Here is a 27,064-nt window from a genome sequence, read left to right on the forward strand (position 1 = left end):
GCAAATGCATAAGCTGGGAGACCGCTTAGGAAGCTGTTACAGTAGTCTAGGCCAGGGATGATGGTGGCTAAGACTAGGTTGCCATGGGGATGAAGAGAAGGAGATGGATTCGAGATATATTTTTGAGAGGGAACTGATGGGACTTGCTCATGGATTAGAAAAGGTCAGGTAATCAAGGGAAAGGAAATAGAAAGTGATGACTTAGGTTTCTGACTCTAGTGATTGAGTAAAAGGTGTTGCTCTTAACTGCGAGGGAGAATACTGGGGAAAAAATAGATTTTGGGGGATGGAAATTAAAGTGTTAATTTTCGACATGTCAAGTTTAAGATACCTCTGTGAATGTGAATGGAGATGTCAAGTAAGTAGGGGTGTGTGTGTGTGTTTATATACATTAATCTGGAGCTCATAGGAGAAGTTTAGGCTGAGTTTGTAAGTGTGGGTGTTAACAGTTGTATATAGATCCAGGAGAGAACTCTGAAAAACACCAGTGTTTATTGGAAGGGAAGATGAAGAAGAACCAGGATCAGAAGGAGACCAAGGAGGAGTGTCCACAAAGACAGGAAAAATAACAAGAATGCTATATCCCAGAGACTAAGTGAAGAAAAGAGCATTTCAAGAAAGAAGGAATGATCTGATTCTTTAGATAGGTCATGTAAGAGGAAGACTAGGGGTGCGAGGAAGAAGGTCTGATGGATTTAATAACAGGAAAGAGAGCTGATGTCTTTGTCAGAAGCGGTTTTATAATTGTTATAGTTATATAAAAATTATAATTTTTATAATTATGTGGGGAGAAGCCAGATTTTAGTTGGCTGAAAAGGGAGTATCACTAAGGAAAGATTCAACTCTTTATTTATTTATTTATTTTTGAGGAAGATTAGCCCTGAGCTAATGTCTGCCACCAATCCTCCTCCTTTTGCTGAAGAAGATTGGCCCTGAGCTAACATCCGTGCCCATCTTCCTCTGCTTTATATGTGGGATGCCAGCACAGCATGGCCTAAGCAGTGCATAGGTCCGCACCTGGGATCCAGACCAGTGAACCCCAGGCTGCTGAAGCAAAGCGCGAGAACTTAACAGCTGCACCACTGGGCTGGCCCCCGGATTCAGCTCTTTAAAGGGAACTTTGGATATGGAGGGCAGGAGGCCTCCGGCAGTAGCTTGAGGGTTATTGAGATTATCTCTTTACTCATAGGTCAGAAGTCTGAACTTATTTTAAATATTTGTAGTATTTTTTAATAGACATTCGTGTGTAGAATTCTGGTTTATCAGAGGAAAACATAATACCACAAGTAAACAAATCACACCTGTTTTTAGCAGCACTGAATGGAAAATATGCAGGCCATTCAGCAGGTAAGATCTTTTCATTTTCTTTGGTGAGAAGCTTATAGAAATCAAGAAGATGATTGGAAACTCCATTTTTCAAATTAAAATACCTAGGAGCTAGAGGGAACACTTTTTCCTGGGATGTGGGACTTTCAGTGTTAAAACTAAGACAATCCTGTGCAAACTGTAGTTGGTCACCTCACCTGCCCTAAGGGTGATAGTATTGCCTTCTCACAGATTATGGCTTTTGACTCATAGGAGAGATTGAAAAAGGGATCCAGGTAGAGTTTCACGTTCCTTCTGCATTATTGCTTTTCCCTTCCTTCAGGTCTACACCACAGTGGACAGTTTCTTAGGGCTCCCTCTCTTTTTGTGTGTGTGTGTCTGGTGGAGTTTCTGCTGAAAGAACCTGCATACCCTAATTTATGCATATCCTAATGCCTTCGCGCTGTCCCCCTGGCCCTCACTCTGCCTCACCTGTTCCTTTACTATTCTAGCTGTACGTTTATGGTATCCAGTTGCATCTATCCCGAGTAAGCAAGTGCTAACGTCCCCTGTCCCCTCTGTCATTGCAGGTGCCGGCTTCTCTTTTGATTTAGGGCCAGTGGTTTGCTCTGTGACTTGAGTTCTCTTACAGGTTTGAAATAAGTCATGAATTTGAATTTAGTTTGACTTTGTTTCACTGTAATGGTGAGAGCAATGCTCTTTATAGCTTTCTACATCCCTCAGTGGAAACTGGAGCCTCACCAAGTTTAATGTACAGATAAAATCATCTGGGAATCTTATTGAAATGCGGATTCTGTTTCAGTAGGTTTGAGATGGAGCCTGACATTTTGCGTTTCTAACTGCTGCAATTCTAATCACCGCACGTTCTCAGTGATTCAAGGCTGCAGGGCCAGGGACCATATTTTGAGTGGCAAGGCTTTAAAAGGTGTTTTTGTTTTTAAGGTGGGAAAGAGGTGAGGTCATGTAGAGAAACTCAGGCATGCTTGAATTGTGAAAAGAAACAAGCAAACAGATGTGAGAGTGGTAATGTAAGATGTGGCATATTTTGTGAGCTGGTAGAATTTTATGTTTGTGTGTGAGAAAGATCTTATGGTTTAAAAAACATCTTAGCATTTTTTCTGCTCAGAGGGGCTTCTTAAAGACGTTAGAAAAAATGTGAATTGTTAACACTCATTTTATAGCTATACAACGATCGCTTTTAAGTAATAAATACGGTGTAATAGGTGTATTCCTTTTTGTTCATTTCTTTTTATTTCCTATTATCACCTTGAATATACTGTCCATTGGTTAGTCTCATTTCTTCAGTGAACCATGCGCCACATCATACTTTTTTTCTTCTGCTTTTCTTCATTCTGTTCTTCTTCCTGTGCTTTCCCCACTTAATTTTGTATTACTGTTTAAATTTTGAAACAATCTCAAATTTATTGCAGTTTCAAATATAGTACACTAAGCTTTCTTTTTTCCTCCCCTGAATCATTTGAGAATAAGTTGTTGACATGATGCCCTGTCATCCCTGTCACAGGTTGGGCTCCTTGGGAAGCTGTGTCTGAGGCCAAGATGATCATGCAAGTTTGCTGGGGAGTGCTATTGGACTCCTCACTTTAGAAAAGGAAGGGAAGGAAGCAGGTTTGGGCAGAGGTTAAAGTGATGCAGTCTTAATGAAAGCCTCAGCTGACCCTGGGATAGGATGTGTTGTCCTGAGTTGTGAAGGGTCTGGGCCTCAAGCTCTGTGAAAATGAGCTGTTGGATGTGGCCTGCCCAGGCAGGGTGTAGAGCCTGGGGTGAGGCAGCGTTCTGCAGCTGAAGCAGGCTTCCAGGATTGCTGTCCACTGAGGGCTGTCTCTTGGCAGGACTTCTGGCAGCTAGCGATCAACTGTGCATTACAATGTCCACTACAACTGGAGTGCTTTGGCACGTATTTCCTACAAACAAGAACACTGTCCTTTATAGCCACAATATGACATGGATAGATTACTACCGTCTAATACTCTGATGCCATTCAGATTTCACCTGTTGTCCTAGTAACGCTCCTTTACAGCGAGAAGATGCAGTCCAAAGTCACATGTTGCATTTAGTTGTCACATATCTTTAATTTCCTTCTATTTGGAACAGTTCCTCAGTCTTTCATTTGGCTTTCATGACGTTTATGCTTTTGAGGATTACAGGCCAGTTATTTTGTAGCATGTGCTTCAATTTGGTTTTGTCTCTTTCCTCATGAATAGATTCCAGTTATGCATCTTTGGCAGGAATATCACAGAAGTGATGTTATCTTCTTTTTCACCCTTTCAGTTGGCCCATGATTTTGGTTTGTCCCTGGTGATGTTAACCATTTCCAGGTTAACCAATTCCTTTGAACATTTGACTAAAGTGGTATTTTCCTAACTTATCCACTGTATAGTTGCTATTTTCCTTTTTGTAATTAATAAATATTTTGTGGAGAGATACTTTGGGTCTAAGAAATATCTCATTCTTCATCAATTATTTATTAATTTACATCAGTATATCCTCATGGATTCTTATTCTGTTTAATGGGTTATAATTCATTACTATCACTTTTGATCCTCTAACTGTCCCATATTTCACCAGTGGGAACCCCTTCAGGCTGGTTTCTGTACCTTTTTGACATGTCCCCATTACTTTTTGAACATTTATTTACTTTCTGGCACCACAGGACGTTCCAGTCTCATCTTGCACTTTTCTTCTAGCTCTGTGATCAGCCTTTTTTACAAGGATCCCTGGTTTCTTCAGTGTAGAATGGTATTTACAAACCAAGATCTGTGCTCATAGCTATTAGGGTGTTGCTGTTCCCAGGCCCCCACAGTGGTCAGAGCTAGTGAATGTATGAATATATTTGTTTATATAAATAGTAAATATCATTTATATTTAGATTTATCTCTCTGTCTATATCTATTATAAAGTGAGAGTTCATAACAATTTCTCCAATTCCAATCCAACACTACAGGGTACATTCTAGTTTTCTTTCTTTCTGTATTTCTAACTTCATTCTCTAATGGAAAAATACCTGACTTCCATTATCCTTAATATATTTATTCTTTTGATCAGTCCTCCTACATGTCACCAATATCTCACCACCACCACTGGATTTATGCCCATTTCATTAAGTAATTGATTTTTTTGTTATTACAGGCAGTTCCTGCTTTGCACAGTTACCATATGCATGAATTTCAGTAACTATGTTTTCGTTAAATAACACCAGTCCCCAAGAACATGGTTCAGATTTCATTTACCACAGTATATTGACTGTGAGTGATTGCCTAAAGTATTAACTTTGCTGCTAACGCCTTGATCCACAAATCACTCTGTAAAAACAGGTGTGTCTCATGATTGTGGCCAGTTACATCGCTCTTTCACTGTCTGTCAGTGGTTGGTCACCACTTATCTGTTACTCAGTTCACACACAGGAAAATGCATAGCTCTGTTGCCTCCTTGTCTCCCAGTGATAAACCTTTGAGAGTTGGATAATCAATGGATAATCGAAAGGGAATTGACCAAAAAAGATGAAAGTGCAGCAAAGAAATGAAAAGTGATAATGCCGAAGTGAAATTTTAACCAAATGTAAATAGAGTTATAGGAAAAATAGCTGACTGACGGCATGTTGGCGCTGCTGTTGAACAGCTGCCATTTGAGAGATTCTGGATCTGCTGCCAGAGGAGCTTTGAGAGGATGAACTTAGGGACATAAATGAAGAAAGTGAGGAGGTTGTGATGAAAAGGATGAAGATGTTCTGGAGGAAGTGACACTGGTAACAACTTCACATTAAAGGAAATCTCAGAGATATTTCATGAGATTGAAAATGTAAAGGATAAAACGTAAGCGAATTCAAACTTAGAAAGGAGTGTGACAATTCACCAAGGCGTAGAAAAGATGCTTCCTCCATACTCTAAGTTACATGATGAGAAGAAGAGTGCTAGCGCTATTGAAGCTACTTTTGATAATTGTTTTTACCAAGAAATAAAACACTTTAATTCTCAGTGTTTCTAATATTTTAAATTACAGTATACTAAAGAAACATTAGTTTTACTATTTTTAAAATTTCCTTTTGTATTTTTAACTGTCAATAAGAGAGCTTTTAATGTTTTGAAAAAAAATTTAAAGGTCACAGAACAATTGTCATTTTCCCCATTGTTTATTAAGATTGCTCTGCATGGTTTCAACTTGCACTGTCATTTTTTTATGGTCCCACACTATTGTGCAAAGTGAGGACTGCCTATATTCTAGCAGATTTCACTTCCAAATTTCATATACATTTTTTATTTATACATATTTTATTTAATTTATTGATTGAATACATTTTGATTTTAAAATATTTTTAGCATGCAGATATCCCAAACCTGAGATTGCCTTTGTGAAACGAGCAACGGAGGTGTCGTCAGCAGAGACCCCTGATAGTTTTGGTATAGTACAACCTTGCAGTATTGAATGATTGCCACATGTTTATTGCAAGTAGCAAGGCATCTATTTGACAGAACTTCTTGCTTGTTTGAAATAGAATGCTTTGGTTATAATGATAGCCTTTTTTTTGTTTTTCTTTTCTTGCATCCATGTTTTGGACTGTCTGCAGAATACTTTTGTTTTCTAATCCTAGACTTTGTAGATATGATGGAATAATAATTGCATGTTTAATTAACTGAAGGTTTAAGTTTATAACCTTAACGAAAAACAAAATCACTTATATTTAATTACATTTAAATAGTGTATTTAAACGTTGTTAAAATAACCACAGCAAGTGAGAGATAAGAAGCAACAAAGGTTATGAATTTCTTTAGGATGGATGAGTGGGAAAAAAGGACCACATGCAGGGAAAGCTTCAGAATGTTGTGAAGAGAAACTATATTTAAGTAGCTGGACTTCAGGAAAGTATATTTTAAAAATATATTCTTGAATAGTTTGAAAGCCTTATGTAAGTTCATTTAAAGGCCATTCATGAAAGTTTTTTTACATTCACCCTCCATAGAGCTTGATACCTAACTTCTGTTGCATGCTGTGGTGGTGGTGGCAGTGAGGAATTATGTTGAGTGTGTGTGAGAGGGAGAGAAAGAGAAAGGGAGAAATATATATCTCTGTGTCCCCATTTTATTTTTGATTACTATTTAACATAGATACATTGCCAAAGAAGTATAACACAATGTATGAAAAGGAATCAAATATTTTATGGACCAGTTGCAATTTTGTAAGGGTGAATAGTAAATACAACTCAGCATCCTTAGGCTGTATTATAGTGTCAGGAGTAAAAGCCACACTGTAAGAACTTCAGAGAAATGTAGAGGCTGTAGGGGAGGAAGACATTTCCTCTTCCCAAATGGGGGTTCGTCTGGCCGGAGAACGAATTAAATTCACATGAGACAGAATAGCAAGAGAAAATTAAACAAATCTTTATGAGGAACCATGGCCCGGGGCCTTTCTTCCCGAAGGAAGAAAGGGCACCAAAGAAGTGGGGTGCACAGAGTGGTTATATACCCCCAAACAGGGTGTTTCACATGTGATTGAAATGTCCCTCCCACAATAGTCACAAGATTGCCCTGTGGGCACAGCGCTTGATGGACACAGCAGGTAGTGGTCTGCTATCTCGGTGGGCATAGCAGGAGGCAAGTCGATAGTCTGGAGCTGGGCGGTCACAGGTGAGCTCAGCAATCAGTTCCTAGCCTAAGGAAAGATGCTTAATCCTTAAAGAAATGCCAACGTTGGGAGCGGGAGGGAAGTCAGTTACAGGAGGTTACCAGACAAGCACAATAAAATGCAGATTTAAGTCCTTGCCTTTGGTATTGATTAAGAGTTTCTAGAGAGAAGGTCATCGCCTTTCTTCTTCCTGGTACAGAGAGGGAGGCACCTTTTACAGGTAGAGATTTACCTTATAAATGTAAACGTGTCCTAACAAAGGGCAAGTTCCATTCCTCAGAGCCTCCTTCCCTGTCCCAGTTTATCAAAAGCAATCAGCCTCAAATAATCCTGATGCCAAAGAGACATATCTTGGGGTGGCCAATTTCAGGTCCCCACAAGGCATACAGTGTGTGTGTATACACATACACATATATACGTATATATTAACATATTAGTACATTATCTGCAAAAATCCCCCAGTATACTCTACTTTACCAGGTCGAATGTAGTTCTAAAATTAAAAATTTGTAATCTCAGTGTGTATGTTGTAGAAGTTAAACATTTAATGCAAATATCTTTTAAAGAATAAGTTTTAATTTTGAATTATTCTGAAGATTATTTAATCAGCCCTCATTTTTAGGAGAACGTAGGGAAAAAGGAATGATACATATTCTATAAATGATGGCAGATGACGTCACTAGGACCTAAGGGGCGGCTGAACAAAGGCTCTGTAGATGACCAGTGGGACTGACCTGTCAGTCATCTCCTGAGACTCAGTCTTCAGTTGTATCCCACTTATCGTCATGTGCTTCTTCAGGAATGCTTACGGGTACCCTTCTATTTTTTTTTTTAATCCTACTCATTATGCAATAAAGAAGAAATATAGAAACAGAATCTTAGAGCTAGAAGGGATCATAGAGACCTAAATGCCTCATTTTATGTAACATGAAACTGAGATCTGGAGGGTTTATGATATGTTCAAGATTTGGTGACTGGTTATGTCTGTATCAGAGCAGGGGTTAGCTTCAAGTCCTTTGGATTGTTAGCTCAGTGCTCTTCCCATTACAATAAACTTCTTCGGGGGTAGCAGCAGAGATTTGTGCCAGACTACAGGGTGTCCAGTTGTTCTGAAACCAGCAGAAACCATGTAATTTTCCCATTCAGAAAATGTTTTATTTGGGAACCATAATAAGTCAATTGATCTCTTCCTCTTTCTTTTAACTTTGATGGATTTTTGAAAATGATTTGTCTGAAAGTGCATTATTTCTTAGGAGAGAAAAAAAGCAATTTGAAAAGGATATTAGTATTTTAGTTACTTATAGTTTTACTTCAATTTCAAATGTTAATGCATGACCAATGTTTTGACAATGTTTTGTGTATTTATATGTGATTGATTGATTTATATATAATTGTTTCTTGGTTTTTCTATGTTTTCGTATTGAGAAATAATTCACTAAAAGAGAAGTAGAACAAGAGAATTAGTATCTGGGTTCTAGACCCAGCTGTGTGTCCTTGAGTATATCACTTAACATCTCTGGGCCTAAGTAGCTACATCTTTAAAGTGGAGAATTAAGTCAGTATTTCTCGGAGGGTATACTACTGGCATTTGGGCTGGATAATTCTTCATTATGAAGGACTCTCTTGTGTATTGTAGGATGTTTAGAATCCCTAATGCCAGTAGCATTTCCCAGTCATTATCACATCCGAAAACAACCCTGCATTTCCCAGCATCTTCTAGGGTGAGATACCATCCCCTGTTCAGAACCACTGGCCGGTGGTTTCTAAGGATTCCTCAGCTCTAACATTCTGTGAAAGAATTCTTATTTGGGGAATGATTGAAAGGTAAAAAGGTAATGCATTGACTGAAAAATCTTTGCTCCTTCCTAGTATTAAGCAATTTTAAATAAAATGATTGTCTTCTGGGGATCTGTGTAACCATACCCACAGATATATCTACCACTTATGATGTTCCAAGATGAATTATTATTTTTTTCTAGCTTACTTTGAGCTTTCCATCTATAATGTAATGTATCCATGTATAATATGTATAATTATATGATTTTCTCTACTTAAAGTTTCAGAGAACTACCTCTATGCCTAATAAGTAAAACTAACAAGATCTGACTATTTTATACAAGTTGTACTGTTGTTTTAATATCTTAGTCTTTTTTAAAAATCATTATATATAGTAATTCTTCTCTTTGTCTGTTTGTCTGTCCCCCTTTGCCATGAAGGAAGGGAAGGACTATAGCCTGTGTGTTAAGTAGTGTATATAATTGTTCCAAGTGCACAAGTTAGACATGTAAAAGCAACCACAAATCAATAGTGTGTTTGATCATCCTAAAAAAACTCCGTGAAATGATAGATATAAGAGAAATCCTTGTATCTCTAGTATTTGCTGTTTCTTAAGCCAGAGTTGAACAGTTAACAGGTTAGTACATTAATGAGGTTAATAAAGGTAATGATTAATTGGGCACTGTTGCCTTGCATCGTTACTACTGGCCAGCTCACGTCCTCCACTTTATGCCACTGGCCTGCCTCAGCTCAGGGAGAGGTTAGTTGCCCTTAAGTAAACTGGATACCAGACTAGGTTGCGGTGAAGCTGCAGGTTGCACGTTGTGTCTCCTAGAAGGTTAACGAGGTAGAAATTCCTCTGCTACATAATGTGCATGATGCAGTAAGCTTTTAAATGCTAAATAACATTACAAAATCACACTCAAATGGGTTTTCTTTTGGTCTTAGCTAGGCCTATATTTAAAAAAATAATTAAAAATTCCCTTTACAATCATAGTCTTTATTTTAAAAGACAAGACCTGTTAATTGAAATTTACTAAGTTAAAACGTTCAGTTCCTTGCTGTTTCTAAAGAGTGTTTTTATTTTTCAATTCCAAACGTCAGTTTTTATAGGGATATTACTTAGCCATATAAATTTGTTTCTTTAAAAAAATATTGCTGTGTAACTTTATAACTCTTTTGGTGCATGTTTGATTTTTTTTTTTTGGTATTGAATGTGATTTGCTTAAAGTATTTTACATACAGCATGATTTGCATTTTAAGTTTGTATTTTTTTAGTGTTTTATATATTTATTATAAGTTTCACCTTACCCATGGAACCCATGGAACATTGGTTCTGTTAAAAGTCTAAACACTTAGTTATTCGTAATGTTCAGAAACAGGAGTAGCTGAAACCCATAATCCCCAAATTGTTGCTTAAACACAGTAGTTTCAGTTTTGTTATTTTCATAAATCTCTTGTTAGGCCAAATTGTGATTTGCGCCTACTTCCTGCACTTTCTTGGGGAAGATGCTGGGGTGGGACCTGGAGCAAAGATTAGGTGGTCAAAAGATCAGAAGCTGGACAATTGGACACTTAAAGAGTATTGAGTTATTTGTCGTTAAAGGAATAGTCGTTTTATGTCATCTCAGGGTGAAGTTGTTTTGGTACTTTTCTTACTAAGTCTATTAAAATAATTTTGAATTTTTCCCTTGATTCATGATCTTACTGATGTTTATGTTTGTGGTAACAGACTGAAAAAAGGTATCACATTTAGAATTATCATTGCCATGAAAGCATAATAGAAAACAAGACTCTTGTTTTTGTTTCTCAGATTTTCTTTTGTTTCACGTTTGGATTTATACCTTGTAAAGTATGGTTAAATTTAATGGAATGTTTAACAATGAAAATGACAAATTATGGTTTCTATTAAATAATATAATAGAACTCACTCTGTATGCCAAGAAATCTAGTTTGGTTTTCCAGCAGCACCATTATAAACGCATTTTGTTTTATGAAGGAGACTAAAATGTAGACTATAGATATTCCAGTTACGTTTCTTCTACCAAAATATTTTGATTTTCAATTTTAGATGTATATATTAGTAGAGTGACTTATTAGAAAAAGAAATACACCAGGCATAGCTTATCCTAAAAAATAGTCTAGAGAGGCCGTTCAGGTGGCGCAGTGGTTAAGTGCGCACATTCCGCTTCAGCAGCCTGGGGTTCGCCGGTTCGGATCCCGGGTGCAGACATGGCACCGCTTGGCATGCCGTGCTGTGGTAGGCGTCCCACATAGAAAGTAGAGGAAGATGGGCACGGATGTTAGCTCAGGGCCAGTCTTCCTCAGCAAAAAGAGGAGGATTGGCAGCAGATGTTAGTTCAGGGCTAATCTTCCTCGAAAAAAGGAAAATATTGTGGAAATGCTTGTTAATTTTACTTTAAAAATGCTTTTTTTAAATAAAAAAGCTATTAAAGGGAAAAAATTAAGGAGAGATATACAGGTTAAATCTTATAATAAACTTCTCAGACCTGTTCTACCTATTTGTTGTCTTGGAATCTTGTGCTAATTAAAATAGGTTGGCAGTTGATTGCGGCTTGGAAATTTCTTTCAAGGATTTTGTTTTAATGACATTTTACATACATTCTGAAAACATGAAAATATTTTAGTAGAGTGTAACATTAAAAAAATTAAAATGCAGCCAAATGTAAATTGCATTTACAAATTTAAAATGTAAATTAAAAACTTAAAAGTGGCATACTTTTTCTGAGGGAAATTTTGTAGAGTTTTTAAAATCCTTAAATTTGTGCCTTTTTTTTTTTTGACTCAGTAATGCCACTTAGGAATCTACCCTAAGGAACTTTCAGAAGAACATAATAAAAAGATTTAGGTACAAGTTTGTATTGTTATTGTGAAAAAGAATAAATATGTAGTAATAGAGGATTAAACTATTATACATCATATAATGAAATAAAATGCCACTAATAAGATTATTGCCTTAAAAATTTAAAGATAAGGGAAAATATTCACCATATAGTGCTTTGTGAAAACTGCAGAATACAACTTTGTATATATCTCTCTAGAGAAAAAAGATTGAGGGATAATACATTAAAATGTTTATTTCTGATAAATTATAGGTAGTTTTAATTTTCTTGCTTTTCTGAATCTCATTAACTTTCTACAATAAACATGTATAAGCTTCTTAGTTGAAAAGTGTAACTTATTCCTTTAGATAAACCAAAGGAATTTAGATTTTAAATGTTATTTTCTAATTTTTACTTAGAAATTCCTAAGTTAAAAAAACAAACTCAATATCCTCGTTCTTTTAATATATATAAAGATGAATAAATATTTATATAGAAATTATGTATATGTATGTGTGTATATATAAATGTGGTTTCTTTAAGATGTTTGCAATAAATTCCTGTTGGGGCAATCAATTTTGACGGAATAGCACAAAGGCACAAGGCGTTGTATGGCAAGGTTGCAGGCAGCTATTCTAATGTTAGAAGTTCTCTTCTATAATTTGCATGTTATATATTTCTGAAAAGCACAATTTAAAAGAATTTTATGGGGCTGGCCCGTGGTCGAGTGGTTAGGTTCACATGCTCTGCTTCGGCCACCCAGGGTTTCACCGGTTAGGATCCTGGGCGCGGACACGGCACCGTTCATCAGGCCACACTGAGGTGGTGTCCCACATGGCACAACCAGAAGGACCCACAACTAGAATGTACAACTATGTGCTGGGGGGCGTTGAGGAGAAGAAGAAAAAAAAGAAAAGAAGATTCGCAACAGACGTTAGCTCAGGTGCCAATCTTTAAAAAAATAATAAATAAAACAAAATAAAAATTTTCTGTTTTATTCTAAGCGTTAATATAAAGGGTAAATTTTAGTGTGCATATAGCACTGGTAAAAATATTTGAATATGTAAGTTATGTTTTAGTTATGAAGTATTCTAAAACATTTTAGTGAAACCTAGTAGGAATTTTCCAGGATTAAAGCAAATGTGAGCCTTAAAATGGTAATATTTGTTCTTCTATGGTTAGAGGTCATACGGTCATTGCAGTAGTATAGGCTTGGTTGTAGGATTCCTGTCCCAAATATATGTCCGTGGTAAAGCTTCTCCTTATTCTTACCAATCAAAAAACTATTGTTTCCAGTACAGGAAAAAGAAAAAAGAAAAACTTGATTAACCAGAATTCAGCTTATTAGAGCCTGCAGTTAACCAATTTCCTTTCTCACCAGATGCCATTTTAAAATAAACTTTTTTTCTTCTTGAGGAAGCTTAGCCCTGAGCTAACTGCTGCCAATCCTCCTCTTTTTCTGAGGAAGGCTGGCCCTGAGCTAACATCCGTGCCCATCTTCCTCTACTTTCTATGTGGGACGCCTGCCGCAGCATGGCTTTGCCAGTCGGTGCCATGTCCGCACCCGGGATCCGAACCAGCAAACCCCAGGCCGCCAAAGCGGAACTGCGCCACCAGCCGGCCCCTAAAATAAACTTTGAGAACATGGCCTGGGATACAGAAACGTTTAGACCTGTGTCCTACAGCAAAACCTGGGAACCTCTGGCACAGCTGGAGATGATTTCTCTTCATCTGGTTTTCCTATAGTGCTTACCATTGTGCTGTGTGTTAGGAGGTATCCGTGTGCACAGTGGAGTCTAATCCAAAGGTGCCACGTTTGGACCACTAGGTGGCTAATGAACAAAGAAACACAGCCGAGGGACTGAAAAACCCACGTCCAGCAAGTCGTGCGCCCACATCCAGGCAGTCTCTTTCTTGTGTGGCCTTCTCTGAGGCTCCCTTTAAAGAAATCTCTCTCTCTCTCTTCTTTAAAAGTCCCTGCGTTTGTTCCTAATCTGTTTTTCTTACCGCGTTCTCTTTCTCGTTTCTCCCGTTGTCTTTCTCTTCCTTATCTGACTTCCCCCTTTCTTTAAGTGAATACAGCATAAAACTTAAATATTTTTACTTATATTTATATAACAGAATGTAAAAAGCAGCTGCATTAAATAGTTTTTATCCCTGAAATAGGAGGAAAAAAGCCTTAATTTGTGTTTTCTTCTGATTTCTTTTTTGTGTGATGATGCACCTCAGTTTCATATTTCCTAAATAGATAATAATTGAGCATTAAAGTGATGATTCTGATGCACTGTAATATTCAAATTTATCAAAGAAATATTCCTTTTTTAAAAAACTTCTATTTCCTAAATAGTAACAGTATTTTACAAGCTACAACAGTTTTCTGGTTGCATTAGTTAATTAGAAAACTAGCTGGAGGGGTCAGCCCTGTGGCCAAGTGTTTAAGTTCGCGCATTCTGCTTCAGTGGCCCAGGGTTTTGCTGGTTCAAATCCTGGGTGTGGACATGGCACCGCTCATCAGGCCATGCTGAGGCGCATCCCACATAGCAGAAGCAGAAGGACCTACAACTAGAATATACAACTATGTGCTAGGGGGTTTTGGGGAGAAGAATTAAAAAAAAAAGAAGAAGATTGGCAAGAGTTGTTAGCGCAGGTGCCAATCTTTAAAAAAAAAACAAAACGAGCTGAAACATCTCATTCTTTCTACATTCTAAAAAATTAGAGTTTCATTTAATAAAAACAGTGAATTGCTTTAAATTTTCTCTAATCTTCCTGAGTTACTGAAGCAAAACAAAACAAACGTTGAGAGTGTTGAAAAATCTTATATTTAAACATGCAAAGTGTTTTTCTTATGTTTTCAGAATTTGTAATGAATATCTAGGGTGTTTTTGTATTAGGAAAAGATTTGTCTCTACATTGTAATAATTGAATATATTTAAATTTTCAAGGACAGATTAGGAGAATAAATAGTCCAATTTCAAATAATTATTTGGTTTTTATAGTATAAATTGGCAGTTTGCAACGTGTCTTATTTACACTACCTCCAGCAAAGACTTTTAAATGTGAAATCAAAAGGAAAACAATCCTGTATATAAATATTATCTCATAGACACTTTCAGATACTTTTCCTAACTTATATATTTCTAAACGTGAGACCCTATTAAGAGCAGCTTCTCCTTCAAACAGGGAGAAATATCTAAGAAAAGGAAAAATGTAGGGAAGTCTGGATGTTAGTTATTTTTTGCCACTGTTATGAGTAAACACACTTAGGAAAACAGAACAGTTATCATTCAATTAAGGATTTTTGTGTCTGTGTTCATGAGGGATATTGGTCTACAGTTTTCTCTTTTTTGTAATTTCTTGGTTAGGTTTTGTATTTAGGATTATTCTGGCCTGGTAAGATGAGTTGGAAAGTATTTCCTCATCTTCTATTTTTCTGAAAGAGCTTGTGAGCTTATGTAAGATTGGTGTTTGTTGTTCTTTAACTGTTTGATAAAATTCACCATTGAAATCATCTGGGCCTGGAGGATTTTTGTGTGTGTATGTAATAGAAAGGTGTTTGGTAACAAATTCAATTTTGTTAACTAGATAGAGCCCTTCAGATTTTTTGTTTCTTCTTATGTCAGTTTTGGTAAGTTGTATTTTTCAAGGAATTTGTCCATTTCATCTAAGTTGTTGAATTTCTTGGCATAAATTTATTCATAATATCTCTTTTTAATGTCTGTAGGATCTGTAGTGATGTCTTATCTTTCATTCCTGATATTAGTAATTTATGTTCTCTCTGTTTCTTGATCAGTGTCCCTGGGGGTTTATTAATTTTGCTGATCTTTTCAAGAACCAACTTTTGGCTTTGTCTATTTCCTTTATTGTTTTCTATTTCATTGATTTCAACTCTTTTCATTATTGTTTCCTTCTTTCTTCTACTTAACTCTTGGTTTACTTTGCTAGATTTTTTCCCTAGCTTCTTAAGATAGAAATATAGGTAATTTATTTTAGACCTTTATTCTTTGTAGTTTAAGTATTTCAAACTATAAATTTCCTTCCAAGCATTCATTTAGGGTCTGTCCCACAAATTTTGATTTGTCATACTTTCATTGTTATTCAGTCTATCTTCTAATTTTATTTCTTTTTTTTTTTTTTTTTTTGATGAAGATTAGCCCTGAGCTAACATCCATGCCCATCTTCCTCTACTTTCTATGTGGGATGCCTACCACAGCATGGCTTGCCAAGCAGTGCCATGTCCGCATCCAGGATGTGAATCGGCAAACTCCGGGCTGCCAAAGCGGAACGTGCGCACTTAACCACTGTGCCACCTGGCCAGCCCCTTCTAATTTTCTTTTTGATTTCTTCTTTGGCCCATGTATTTAGAAAATGTTATTTAATTCCCAAATTTGTTTTTCTAGTTATCTTATTGTTATGGACTCCATTTTGGTAAGAGAACATATTCTTTATGATTTTAGTCATAAATTCATTAACACATTTTGTGGATCAGCATATGGTCTATCTTGATCAGTGTACCATCTGTGTTTGAAAAGGCTGTGTATTCTGTAGTTATTGGGTGTAGATGTTTAAATATCAATTGAATCAACGTGGTTGGTAGTATTGTTCAAATAATCTATGTCTCACTGATGTTTTTGTGTAGTGTTCTGTCAGTTACTGAGAGAGAGGCTTTTATACCTCCAAGTGTGATTGTGGAAGTGTTTGTTTTCCTTTTAATTCTGTCAGATTTTGTATCATGCATTTTGAAGCTCTGTTATTAGGCATAAACAAATTGCTCTTATGCCTTTTGATGAATTGACTCTTTTATCATTTTGAAATGTCCTTGGTTCTGGTAATACTCTTTGTGTTTAAGTCTACTTTATGTGATAATAATATAGTCACTCCAGCCTTTGTAAGCTTGCTGTTTGTATAATGTATCTTTTTTGTTTTTGTTAGTGCCGTTGAGTCGATTTTGACTCTAGTGACTCTGTGTGTAGCAGAGCAGAACCCTGCCCGGTCTTTTTACGCCATCCTTTCATCTTCCAGTTCTGTTTCAGACAGTGCTGTGCTACTATTCATGGAGTTTTCATGGCCAGTTTTTTCAGAAGTGGGTGCCTAGGTCCTTCTTCCTAGTCTGTCTTAGTCTGGAAGCTCCACTGAAACCTCTCCAGCATGGGTGACACAGCTGGTATTTGAAATACCAGTGGCATAGCTTTCAGCATCACAGTAGCATGCAGCCACTATGGTATGACAACTGCCAGACAGGTGGTGTAGTTCCCTGACCGGGAAATGAACCCGGGTCACAGTGGGGAGAATGTCAAATCTTAACCACTAGACCACAAGGCTGGCCTTTTATATCTTTTACCATCCATTTACTTTCAACCTATTAAATTGTAGTTCTTGCAGATATCATATAGTTGAGTTTGCTTTTTTATCCATTTTGTCAATCTTTGCCTTTTAATTGGAGTATTTTGTCCATTAACATTGAATGTAATTATTGATATGGTTGGGTATAGGTTTACTATTTTACTGTTTGGTTTCTGTTTGTCCATTTTTTGTTCCTCTGTTCTCATTTCCTGCATTCTTTTGACTTAATTTACTATTTTTTAGAATACCGTCCAGTTATTTTTTAGCTTTTTAAATATGTCTTCATTGCATTTTGTCTGTATACGTGGTTGCTCTACAAATTTGCTTTCTTAACACTTTGCAGACTACTTAGAGCTAATATTATACCACTTCATATACATTAAAGAGGTATTGTAACCAAATCACCAAATTAGTCAATTTATAACCCCTTTCATCCTTTGTGCTCCAACATCACGTGTATGACACCTACGTATGTTATAAACTCCACAAGGTGGTGGTATAATTTCTGCTTTAGACAGTCAGGTTTACTTAAATTACTGGGAAAGAAGCAGTCTCTTGTATTTACACAATATTTACCATTTCTGATGCTCTTCATTCTTTCCTGAAGATCCTGCTTTCCACCTGGTATTTCCCTTCAGTCTGAAGAACTTCCTTTTGCATTTCCTGTTTTGCTGGTTGGCTGGCAAAACATTCTCATAGTTTTAGTTTATCTGATACAGTTTGCCTTCATTCTTGAAGAATAATTTTTCTGGATATAGAATACTGGACTTACATGCTGCCGAGACCAGCTAGGCAGCCAGCTGCTGAAGGGGCAGACGGACTTAATAGAACACAGTCTATATAGTAGAAAGAACACAATCTATATTATTCAGTGGGACCGGGGACCATCAGCCTCAAGGACTGAGGTGAGGTCCTTCTGATTGCCATGTATTTATTTGCAGGCAAAGAAATACAAGCATAGCAGGAATGCATGCTAACAGGGATATGCAAGTCAAAGCTCAGCAGTTCTAGTCTGCCTCCTTTCAACGTACTCCGGCCCTACCCAAGGCCATTCCCTTAGGGAGTATCCTAGGAACAATCAGCAAGTTATGCAGACAGCGTTCCTAAGCCCCTTGCCTTCATGCTTGATAAGATACTCCCTTCTGGCCTTTGATTCCAAAGCACAAACAATCTAGTGTAGTAATTTATGAGAATCAGCAGATCACATATTTCTCAGCCACCCATTTGTAGCTTATTTTTCCTAAGCTTAAAGCCTAGCAAGAATGTTGCTATGATCTCCTGCAACACTTACAGCTTTTTTTCCTCTCTCAGTATATTCAAATTATTGTTTTCTTTATTTAATGTCATATTTTTCTGACTGCTTTCAAGATTTTTTTCTTTATCATTGATTTCATCTAACTAGGAATTTACTGAACTTCTTGAATCTTTTGAAATTTTTGTCTTCCACCAAATTTGGGAAATTTTTAACCATTATTTATTTAAAATATTTTTGGTCCTTCCCTTTCTCCTCGCCTTCTGGAACTCCAGTTATACGTATATTAACCTTTTGCTTTAGCCACAGATCCCTGAGACTGGTTCATTATTTTTCAATCCTTTTGTTCTCTGTTCCTCAGATTGAGTAATTTTGACTGATCTGTCATCGTGTTCACTGACTCTCTTCTCTCACCTCTGCTTGAAAGCACCATTCTGCTTTTAAGTCTATCCAGTTAATTTTAAATTTCAGACAATAAATTTTTCAGTTCTAGAATTTCAGTTTGGTTCTTTTTTATAGTTTCTATTTGAGCATATTTTCATTTATGTCTTTTAATATAATTTTAATTGGTACTTTAAAGTCCTTGTCTTCTGGTTCTAACATTTGAGTTGCTTCAGAATTGGTCACCGTCTTTGTTTTTTCTCCTGAAAATGGGTCACGTTTTCTTGGTTTGTGAAGTACTTTTGAATTGTGTCCTAGTCATTGCTGTGATTAGTATGTTGCAGAGACTCTGGGTTCTGTTTTATTCTTCTGAAAAATATTTATTTCTATTTATTTGCTTTAGCAGGTAATTAATAGTTAGGCTCAAACTGCAAACTCTTGGGCTGCAGCTTAAATCTTCAGTTATTTTACCCTCAGCTGGGAGTTTTCTCTACACATGTATGGTTCACAGGTCAGCCATATGTTGGAACTGAATGTATATATAGAATTTAGGGCTTGTCTGTTCTGACTCTATTCTTTCCAGCTTCCCCTCTCACTCTCCAGTGGCTTTGGTTACTTTGCACTCCCTCTACTGCGTCTTCAGGCCAGAAAGACTGAAGATTTTTTGTTAGAGTTTTAGTTGCCCTGCAGGTTATGGATTGAGGCCTGCCCTCAGGCCAAAGGCTGCAACAAATAGGTAACTTGCTTAGTTCCATTCCTTCTTCCAAGTTTTGACTCCTCTCCAGAATCAACCTATTTTTGGTCATTTTCCAGTGCTTTCAAGTGGTTATGTATTTATCATGTTTTTGTCTATAGTTTATAGTTGTTCTGTGCAAGAGGATTGGTCTGATAGAAGGTGACTCAGCCAATATTGGAAGTAGAACCAGAATTTTTTCAACCTAAAAATGTTTGGAAAATATGGTGTGGTGAAGTACAATCTTAATGGTCATCTTATTACTTAAAAAAATTCAGAAAAAGAGAGAAATTATGATGTATATAATACACACACACACACACAAATATAGTCACTGAAAGAGCTGGTTTTTCTAACTCCAAAGTCTGCTTAATAAAACGTTAGATTAGAATACATTTCCATTGTAAGCACAGATAGTTTACCATATGTCAGAAGAAAATCCTTAAGGTTAAGATATATATGCAGTGAGATAAAGCCTCTGGGGTTTATTGTGACTATTTTCAGGGAGATTATATTAGCAGCCATTACATTTTAGAACTTATATAGGTTGCTGAAACCTTGGGCTTGTTTCCAATACCAAGTTCTGTCGTGTATTATATGTCTAATTTTTTTTTACTTCTGAGACATATTTTGTTTTAATTCAGTTAATATATAAAGAAGATAATTTACAGTGTCAAAGTCCTCAAAATAATCAATTTATGATTTAAAAAATTTTTGATGGATACTTTCCAATAAAATTTCCACTTTCTAGGAAATGTTCCCTTCGTGTTTCCTGTTGTTAGTGTTTAGTTCTTTGTGAAGCAGGAGACAAAATCTGTGCTTTGATTTTACTTTAATCTCCGTGCCAGTGGTCTTCCTCCCTGGTCTGTCTCCTTTACTTTCTCTTTCTTTCTCTTCCTATCTCTTTAAAAAAATTATTTTTTAATCCTTATGTATAGTTGGGAGGAAGGATTAGGAATGTCGATTACTTATTTGATTTTTTTTTCTCTTTACTGCTACACATTATCCATTTGCATAGTCCTTATCCTTGCTTCTTAGGAGTTGTAAAATATTTTAAATGTTTTGCTCAATATGTAGGGAATTTGAAGTAAAAGCAAGGGCTCTGTATACTCTCATTCTATTGGGAAGGTCCTGCTTGTTGAATTTTTAGGTATTTCAAGATGTTCCAGTCAACTGACAAGGACTTCTCCTCACAGTGTGAGAACTGTAGTGATGATGAGAGTAATGCAACTAGCAAATAGTTCTGGTATGTAACCACTTTTGCATGTTTACTTCACCAGAAAACTCTGTGGAGTACAGCGGTATCCTATATTCCTTGTTAAAAATTTAGAAAACCATTTGCATGCTTTCCAAGTAGATTTTTAGGTAATAGTGCTAGTCAAAGAATGGAGAATATATTTTAATCAGATGTAAAATTTTGTAAAGATTAGTGTATCTTCATATCTTAGCTCTTCTAAGCAAGGAAAAACAAAACTTAAACTTGCATTCTTAGAACTTTATGAATAATGTGCTAATTGATTAAACTCTAGATTTTAGTGTATTTCTTATCTTATTTTATTTTATTTTATTTTTTGAGGAAGATTAGCCCTGAGCTAATTACTGCCAGTCCTCCTCTTTTTTTTTTTTTTGCTGAGGAAGCCTGGGCCCTGAGCTAGCATCTGTGCCCATCTTCCTCTACTTTATATGTGGGACGCCTATCACAGCATGGCATGCCAAGCGGTGCCGTGTCCGCACCCAGGACCCGAACTGGCGAACCCCGGGCTGCCAAGAAGCGGAATGTGTGAACTTAACTGCTGTGCCACCAGGCCGGCCCTATTTCTTATCTTAAAGGCATTATGGTACTATATGCTTTTTTAGTAAAGCAGCATTCACAAATATAAACCATACTCCTTTTTTTATATAGCTTGTCAATGGAGATTTATTTGCTTTTTACGTCTTTTAAACTAAATTCTTTAGTTCTTATGTTTTCTAGATTATAAGTAAATATTGTAGAAAATGTATATCCACTTTGTAATGTGTTTCCTTGGACAGTCTGGTTGTATGAAATGCTTACAGCAGAGTGATCCATGGTGTGGGTTCTTCTCTACAGATTATTAACTAATTCTTTTGGATTGGTTGAGGATAAAGAAGGTAGAATTCTCTGCCATTTTACCATAGCTTATTCTTGTACTTATACAAATGGTGAGGTACTTATTGTTATGAGATTAGGTAGGTTGCTTCTTTGTAATAATTTTTAACTTTTAGATTTAATAACAGCACTTGAAGAAACTTACTTTGATGTATACTTGGGAAAACTTTGTGTGTTTATTATGGCATATATTATGAATAGTATATTGTTACTTGTTGAAAAACACCCTATTATTTTTGGGTCATTTTATTGTGTAGAATATTCTTTATTATCCAGTAGTATAGGCTTCAAAACTCAAAATATTCAATATATTACCAAGGGAGATTGATTAAGGAACAGAACACAATCCGGTGAATTCATTGTTGTAATACATTGCTTTAAAAATGTTATTTTCGTATTTTTAAAGGACATCTACATCTATTTGAATATTCTTTTTTTCCTGTTATCAACGTTTGTGTAATATTTCTTAAGTCATCTAGGGTTGCCGTCTTAAAGAAGGATAGCTATAGTTCTGAAGTTTTTTTTTTCTTTTTTACTTGTAATTAATGTAAACGGGCTCATTATATAGATGCAAGGACTTAAAAAACAAAAAGCAAATGATTTACCCAGGGCTATAGAGTCCATGGCAGGCTTGTAACTAAAGCTCAGTTTTGTTTTCTAGCTTTGTAATTTAATCCATACCAAGTAATATTTTCTGTATGGATAACTTTGGTCCATTAACCTAAAGATAATTCATGAATAAACTCTGATATTCTCCCACTTTGTAAATCTGCTGGTATTTTCTTCAATGTAATAATGAAGAAATTATGCTATAGTAACTAATTCTTGCCCCGCACCCTTTTTTTCCCCTTTAGAAAAATTGGAAGCTCCACCACCCACCCCAGGACAGCTGAGATATGGTAATGGTTCTATAATTGTTAAATATTTGTGCATCTATCTTTTGGATTTGAAATAAGTGTATCATTCATTGATAGTACAGGTGTCAGTAAATTAAATCTTTCCAGATAGAGTGGATTATCCTATTTATTGTAATGAAGCAAAATTTTGTAAACTTGGCTTAAGAAGTATCACAATATTATGGAATTTCTAATATTGTTAACTATATCTACTATTGTTTAAATATTATTACCATCTACAAATAGAGATATACTAAGGTAGAGGTTTTCTTAATTCCCAGGAAAAAGGATATGTTTAGTTTGGATTTAAGTTGGGTAATTGCAGAATTAGAATTTCTAGGCTCAAGGTTAGGTAGAAGTGTTCTCTGGTGGAGGAGATACTTCTGGTTTGCTGTTTGTAATAATGAAGAAAGTAAAGTTCATTTAAAACCACTAGGAAGAAGAACCTTACAGTGCTGCTGGTGTTCATTCTTTACTCCATTATCATGGGAATAAATATACAAGGGCTAGCATTGAAGTAATAGAAGACAGTTTGGGATCTTATTATAAAGACAATGGAACAAGAGAATTATTTAACAGTGCAGTGAATGTGAGTAGGTTGTAAGTTAAAGCTAAATATTAGATGTGATTTGCTAACAGCTGCTGAGTTATAGAATAGTGGGAGACCATTACATACTGGAGAGCAAACTTATATGATTTTTAAAAACCCTATTTAATAGCCAGTTCTTTTTTCTCGCAGAGGTAGCTAGATCAGAAGTAAGTAACTTGTCTCAATTATCGAAACAATTGAAGAAGTCTTTAAGACTTTTCTTCCTCAGGTAATCTTTTCTGATCCTCCTAGCCTAGATTTGTACACTCTATATCTATAGCACTGTGTAATACTATTATCATTTTTTTGGTCATATTAAAATTAAATATTTATATGGCTTTTTATCATACTCAAACTTCTTGAGGCTGGTAACCACATCTTATTTATCTTTGTATCTCACATGCCCAGTGGAGTGTCCAGTACACGTTTATTTTAACTTTTTGAAAATTATAGTTTTTCCTTTGGGTTGAAAATAAATTTTTATTTATAGGACACATTTATTTAGGTCTAAACATAAAAACATGATGTATTTATAGTTCAAAGTCATTATAGCAACGTGCCTTGGTTTCACCGACCAAGTTTTTTACTAGGATAGCAATTAGTCTAATCTTAGTTTAATAGCCTTAGCACCTAATTTTAAGTTATTTGTAACTGGCTAGTTTTAGAGATGCCATCAAATTAACTCCAAAATGTGAAGTACTCCCAAAGGATAGTTACTTTGCCGTGTTTACATTTCAAAGACGATTGAGGTGAATTGGGAGACTTCTCTCAGAGATGTATCTAAACCGCTCTCTCTTCACTGTCAGTGTTTCATTTGTGAATTTTTAAAGTATCATTATACTCTTTTGACCTATCAAATTTGTATTATGTTTTTTGGAAACTAGGATTGTGTGTATGTTTTGGAAACTGCTTATTATAAAATGTTGAATGTCAGTAGCAACTGGACTTAGACAAAAAGTCAAGGAACTAAGACTAGACTCTTTAATTGAAAAATCCCATTTCATTAATGTCCTATTTGACTTTTATCATTTTTAATAGCTTTTAAAATAATAGTCTTTATAATTAAAAAGATGCTGCTTTTTATCTCACTCTTACTTGATAACAAGAAGAAATCTGAAATGACCTAGGATATATACTATTTTCCCTTGATCTTAGCCTTTGATAGTGGTTATAGGTAGAAGTGGTGGTTGTTTTTTGTGGTTTTTTTTTTAATTGCTTGTTAGCTTCCCCTGATTGGTATAGAACTCACTATAGTAATATTAAACTTTCGTAACTACTGGATTATATTTTGGTTATACTTTCTGTAGATTTAACTGCATTAAAAGAAAAAAGACTCTAAAGTCACTGAACACATATAACCAATAGGTTTAAGGGACTGTTTTTTGGATGTAGTATAAAACTCAGAGCTTTGATGTTTACCTAAAAAAAAATCCTCAGTTGAACTGATGTTGACTATACCTTGGCAATTTTATAGGTTCATTAGAATAAAGGTTTTTAACTATCCCCAGTTTTTAATCTGTTTCGCAGTCTGCCTTCAATTCTCTCAATCTGGAATTCTCTTCCTTTCCAGGTTAGTGGTACTCGACTTAATTAACAAATGTTTATTGAGCATCTACTATGCACTAGGCATTCTGCAATGTGCTGAAGATGCAAATATGAAAAAAGATGAGCCTAAGTGTATAAAAAATAAATAGATATTAGTTCTTCCTACTTACACTTCTGTTATCTCCAGCCATTCAGATTATGTATTAGATAGATGAAGTAAGATGCACCTCTGGTAGGAAGAGTCCACGTTATATTTTTATTTAAATCAAGTATTTTTTGTGTATAGTTTGTGAAAGCGTTCAGGATACCAATATGTTGTGAGAGGGGAAAAAAGACTTTGTACACAGATGTCTAGTATAATTGAGATAATCACATTTTTCTTTAGGAAAAAAAAATCACATTTTTGTTTAAAAAATTGTTTAGTGAGTTAAAAGTAACCAAATAGCTTCCCTGAAATGTGATTCAGGGAGTTTATTATTTTTAATATGGAGATCAATTTTATGATATCAGTCTTTAGGTTTAAGAGAGAAACAGATTGATGTCAATAGCATTAAACAGGTAAAACATGGTATTCATACTCTATGTATGTGCTTATTTGTTCTACCGTTAACTGTATATAATTTGTATGTATGTGTGTGTTACCAGTAAGAAAACACAAAAATCTAACAATTATTTTTACATGTTCTGTGTTTTTTATTTTGTTTTTTCCCCAATGTAGCTTCTACTAGTCGCTAAACTTATAGCAGGAGCAGAATCTTTTTGCTATGGGGAATAGAAAGCAAATTCCAAAGCTTATCAAGTCTATTTAGGAGACTTTAATCATACGGTCTGTTTTTGTCATTTTATAATTATAGAAACCTTAAAGTATATTTTTCTGTTTTTGATGTTTTTCAGTATTCATCCACAATGCGATACCTTTCATAGGGTTTGGCTTTTTGGATAATGCAATTATGATTGTTGCAGTAAGTTCCTTCTCTCACCCCTTCTATTTTGAGTTAATAAATTAATGTGGTCTAAATTTTCCTAATCATTTGCATATTGTAGCTATAAAGTTTAAATTAACATCACAATGAACAAGGCTAGTTTTTATTGTACTTCATGTTAATTAGACTGTAGCTCAATTTTAAGGCGTCATATATATTAATCATTAAGACTTTTGGTAAAGCATTGGCAATAGTAAACATATTTATTAAGTCTATATTATCCTGTTCTAGTTTCAACATTCTTATTAAAGGAAAAAAGTATGTAAAATTTTCTGATATTCTTTAATTGTATCAGCAATTCTCATCACATATATCTATGTTGATTGGTTCCTTGTTCAGTTTTTCCATGCAAAAATATTTTAAAGGGCGTTTTGATATACAGTCTTTCCATTTAATCCAAAGATATTCTGTTTCAATTCATAACACTGTGAATATATCCCTCTTCTGTCTTTGTTCCAGTGTAATGTTAAAAGAAAGTTCTCTGCTGCGCTCATTTTAACCTAAGGGTGTTCTGTAGAAGTGTTGCTTTAGTCTCGGGGATGCTGCTTTACCTTTCTTACTGTTACATGACATCCTTTGTTAATGGATATCAATATTGGGTCCAGGTCCTAAAGTCAGAAATAAGTCCATGATTAAAATGGAAGTCTTCTGACACTGCTCAGTGCTCTAACTACTTCTCTTCACGGACTCTAACTTTAAAAAATTCTATAAATTCTAACTATTGTGTAGGAGACTGCTCAAAAAAATGGGAATAATTTTAGGATTATTGAGTGTAAGGAAAATACATAGGAGAGATGCAAGGGTGGTTTTTTTTTTGGTGTTTTGGAGGTTTTGTGTACTACAGTTGGACATAAAGAGAATGTTTTCAAAATAGGGATAAAAGTGTAAGTTACATTGTATAGATTATAAAATTTGCTTAAAGAATATCTAAAGTTGGTTCATTCAAGAATGGTTTTCTTCGCTGTCTAGTCACACCTTATATCCAGATTGATGGGGATCAGATATCCAGAAAGTCTAGCCATTCACTTGGTTGAGGAAACTTACAGGGTTCACACAGCCAGAAGATATACTACTTCATAAACAGTCACAGAACATGAGCTAGCAGGCACACAACTTGAGGATGATAAGCACCCATTGGATGATTCTTTCGCAGAGTCTGGCATGAGCCTCTAAAATACAGTTTCAAAGTGCTAGTTTTTTGACTGATTATGACATTTTCCTAATAGGTATAGAAGAATCAAATTGGCCAATTTATATATCTGTGAATGTGAGAAACTTATTCAACCATTTAGAGCCATACTGCTATTTTTGAAATTACTAAAATCTGAGTTAGTTGGATTATTTAAAGAGTTAATGTAAATCAAATCTAATTGTAAGAAAATGCAATTATGATGAATTTATAAGCTGTATTTAAGACTTAATGTGTTCTTGAATAGATTGTCTGAATTACAGCTTCTCTGGGGCAAATATTTCTTTCAGTTTACATGACACACTCAATATTTTAGATTCTCTTTATTGACAGCTAGTACCCCCCAATACTACCGTCTTAATGATCATTTGTTTTTATCACCTCTATAGGGAAGACCTTAGATATTCAAATGCTGAAAGACTATCCTTGCTTCAGGGAAGTGTTGA

General features: G+C 35.4%; 1 protein-coding gene across 1 annotated transcript in view; it reads left to right on the forward strand.

The window, feature by feature from the left end:
• TMEM65 (transmembrane protein 65) overlaps nt 1-27,064 on the forward strand; it is a 47,646-nt gene that overhangs the window by 9,163 nt on the left and 11,419 nt on the right. The window contains exons 2-5 of the mRNA XM_046642167.1: nt 5,661-5,741; nt 20,439-20,534; nt 22,271-22,315; nt 25,341-25,408. Of these exons, the coding sequence (XP_046498123.1) occupies nt 5,661-5,741; nt 20,439-20,534; nt 22,271-22,315; nt 25,341-25,408 (290 nt within the window). The remainder of the gene's footprint in view (nt 1-5,660; nt 5,742-20,438; nt 20,535-22,270; nt 22,316-25,340; nt 25,409-27,064) is intronic.

This window comes from Equus quagga, chromosome 16, assembly GCF_021613505.1.
Source record: "Equus quagga isolate Etosha38 chromosome 16, UCLA_HA_Equagga_1.0, whole genome shotgun sequence".
Taxonomy (NCBI): domain Eukaryota; kingdom Metazoa; phylum Chordata; class Mammalia; order Perissodactyla; family Equidae; genus Equus; species Equus quagga.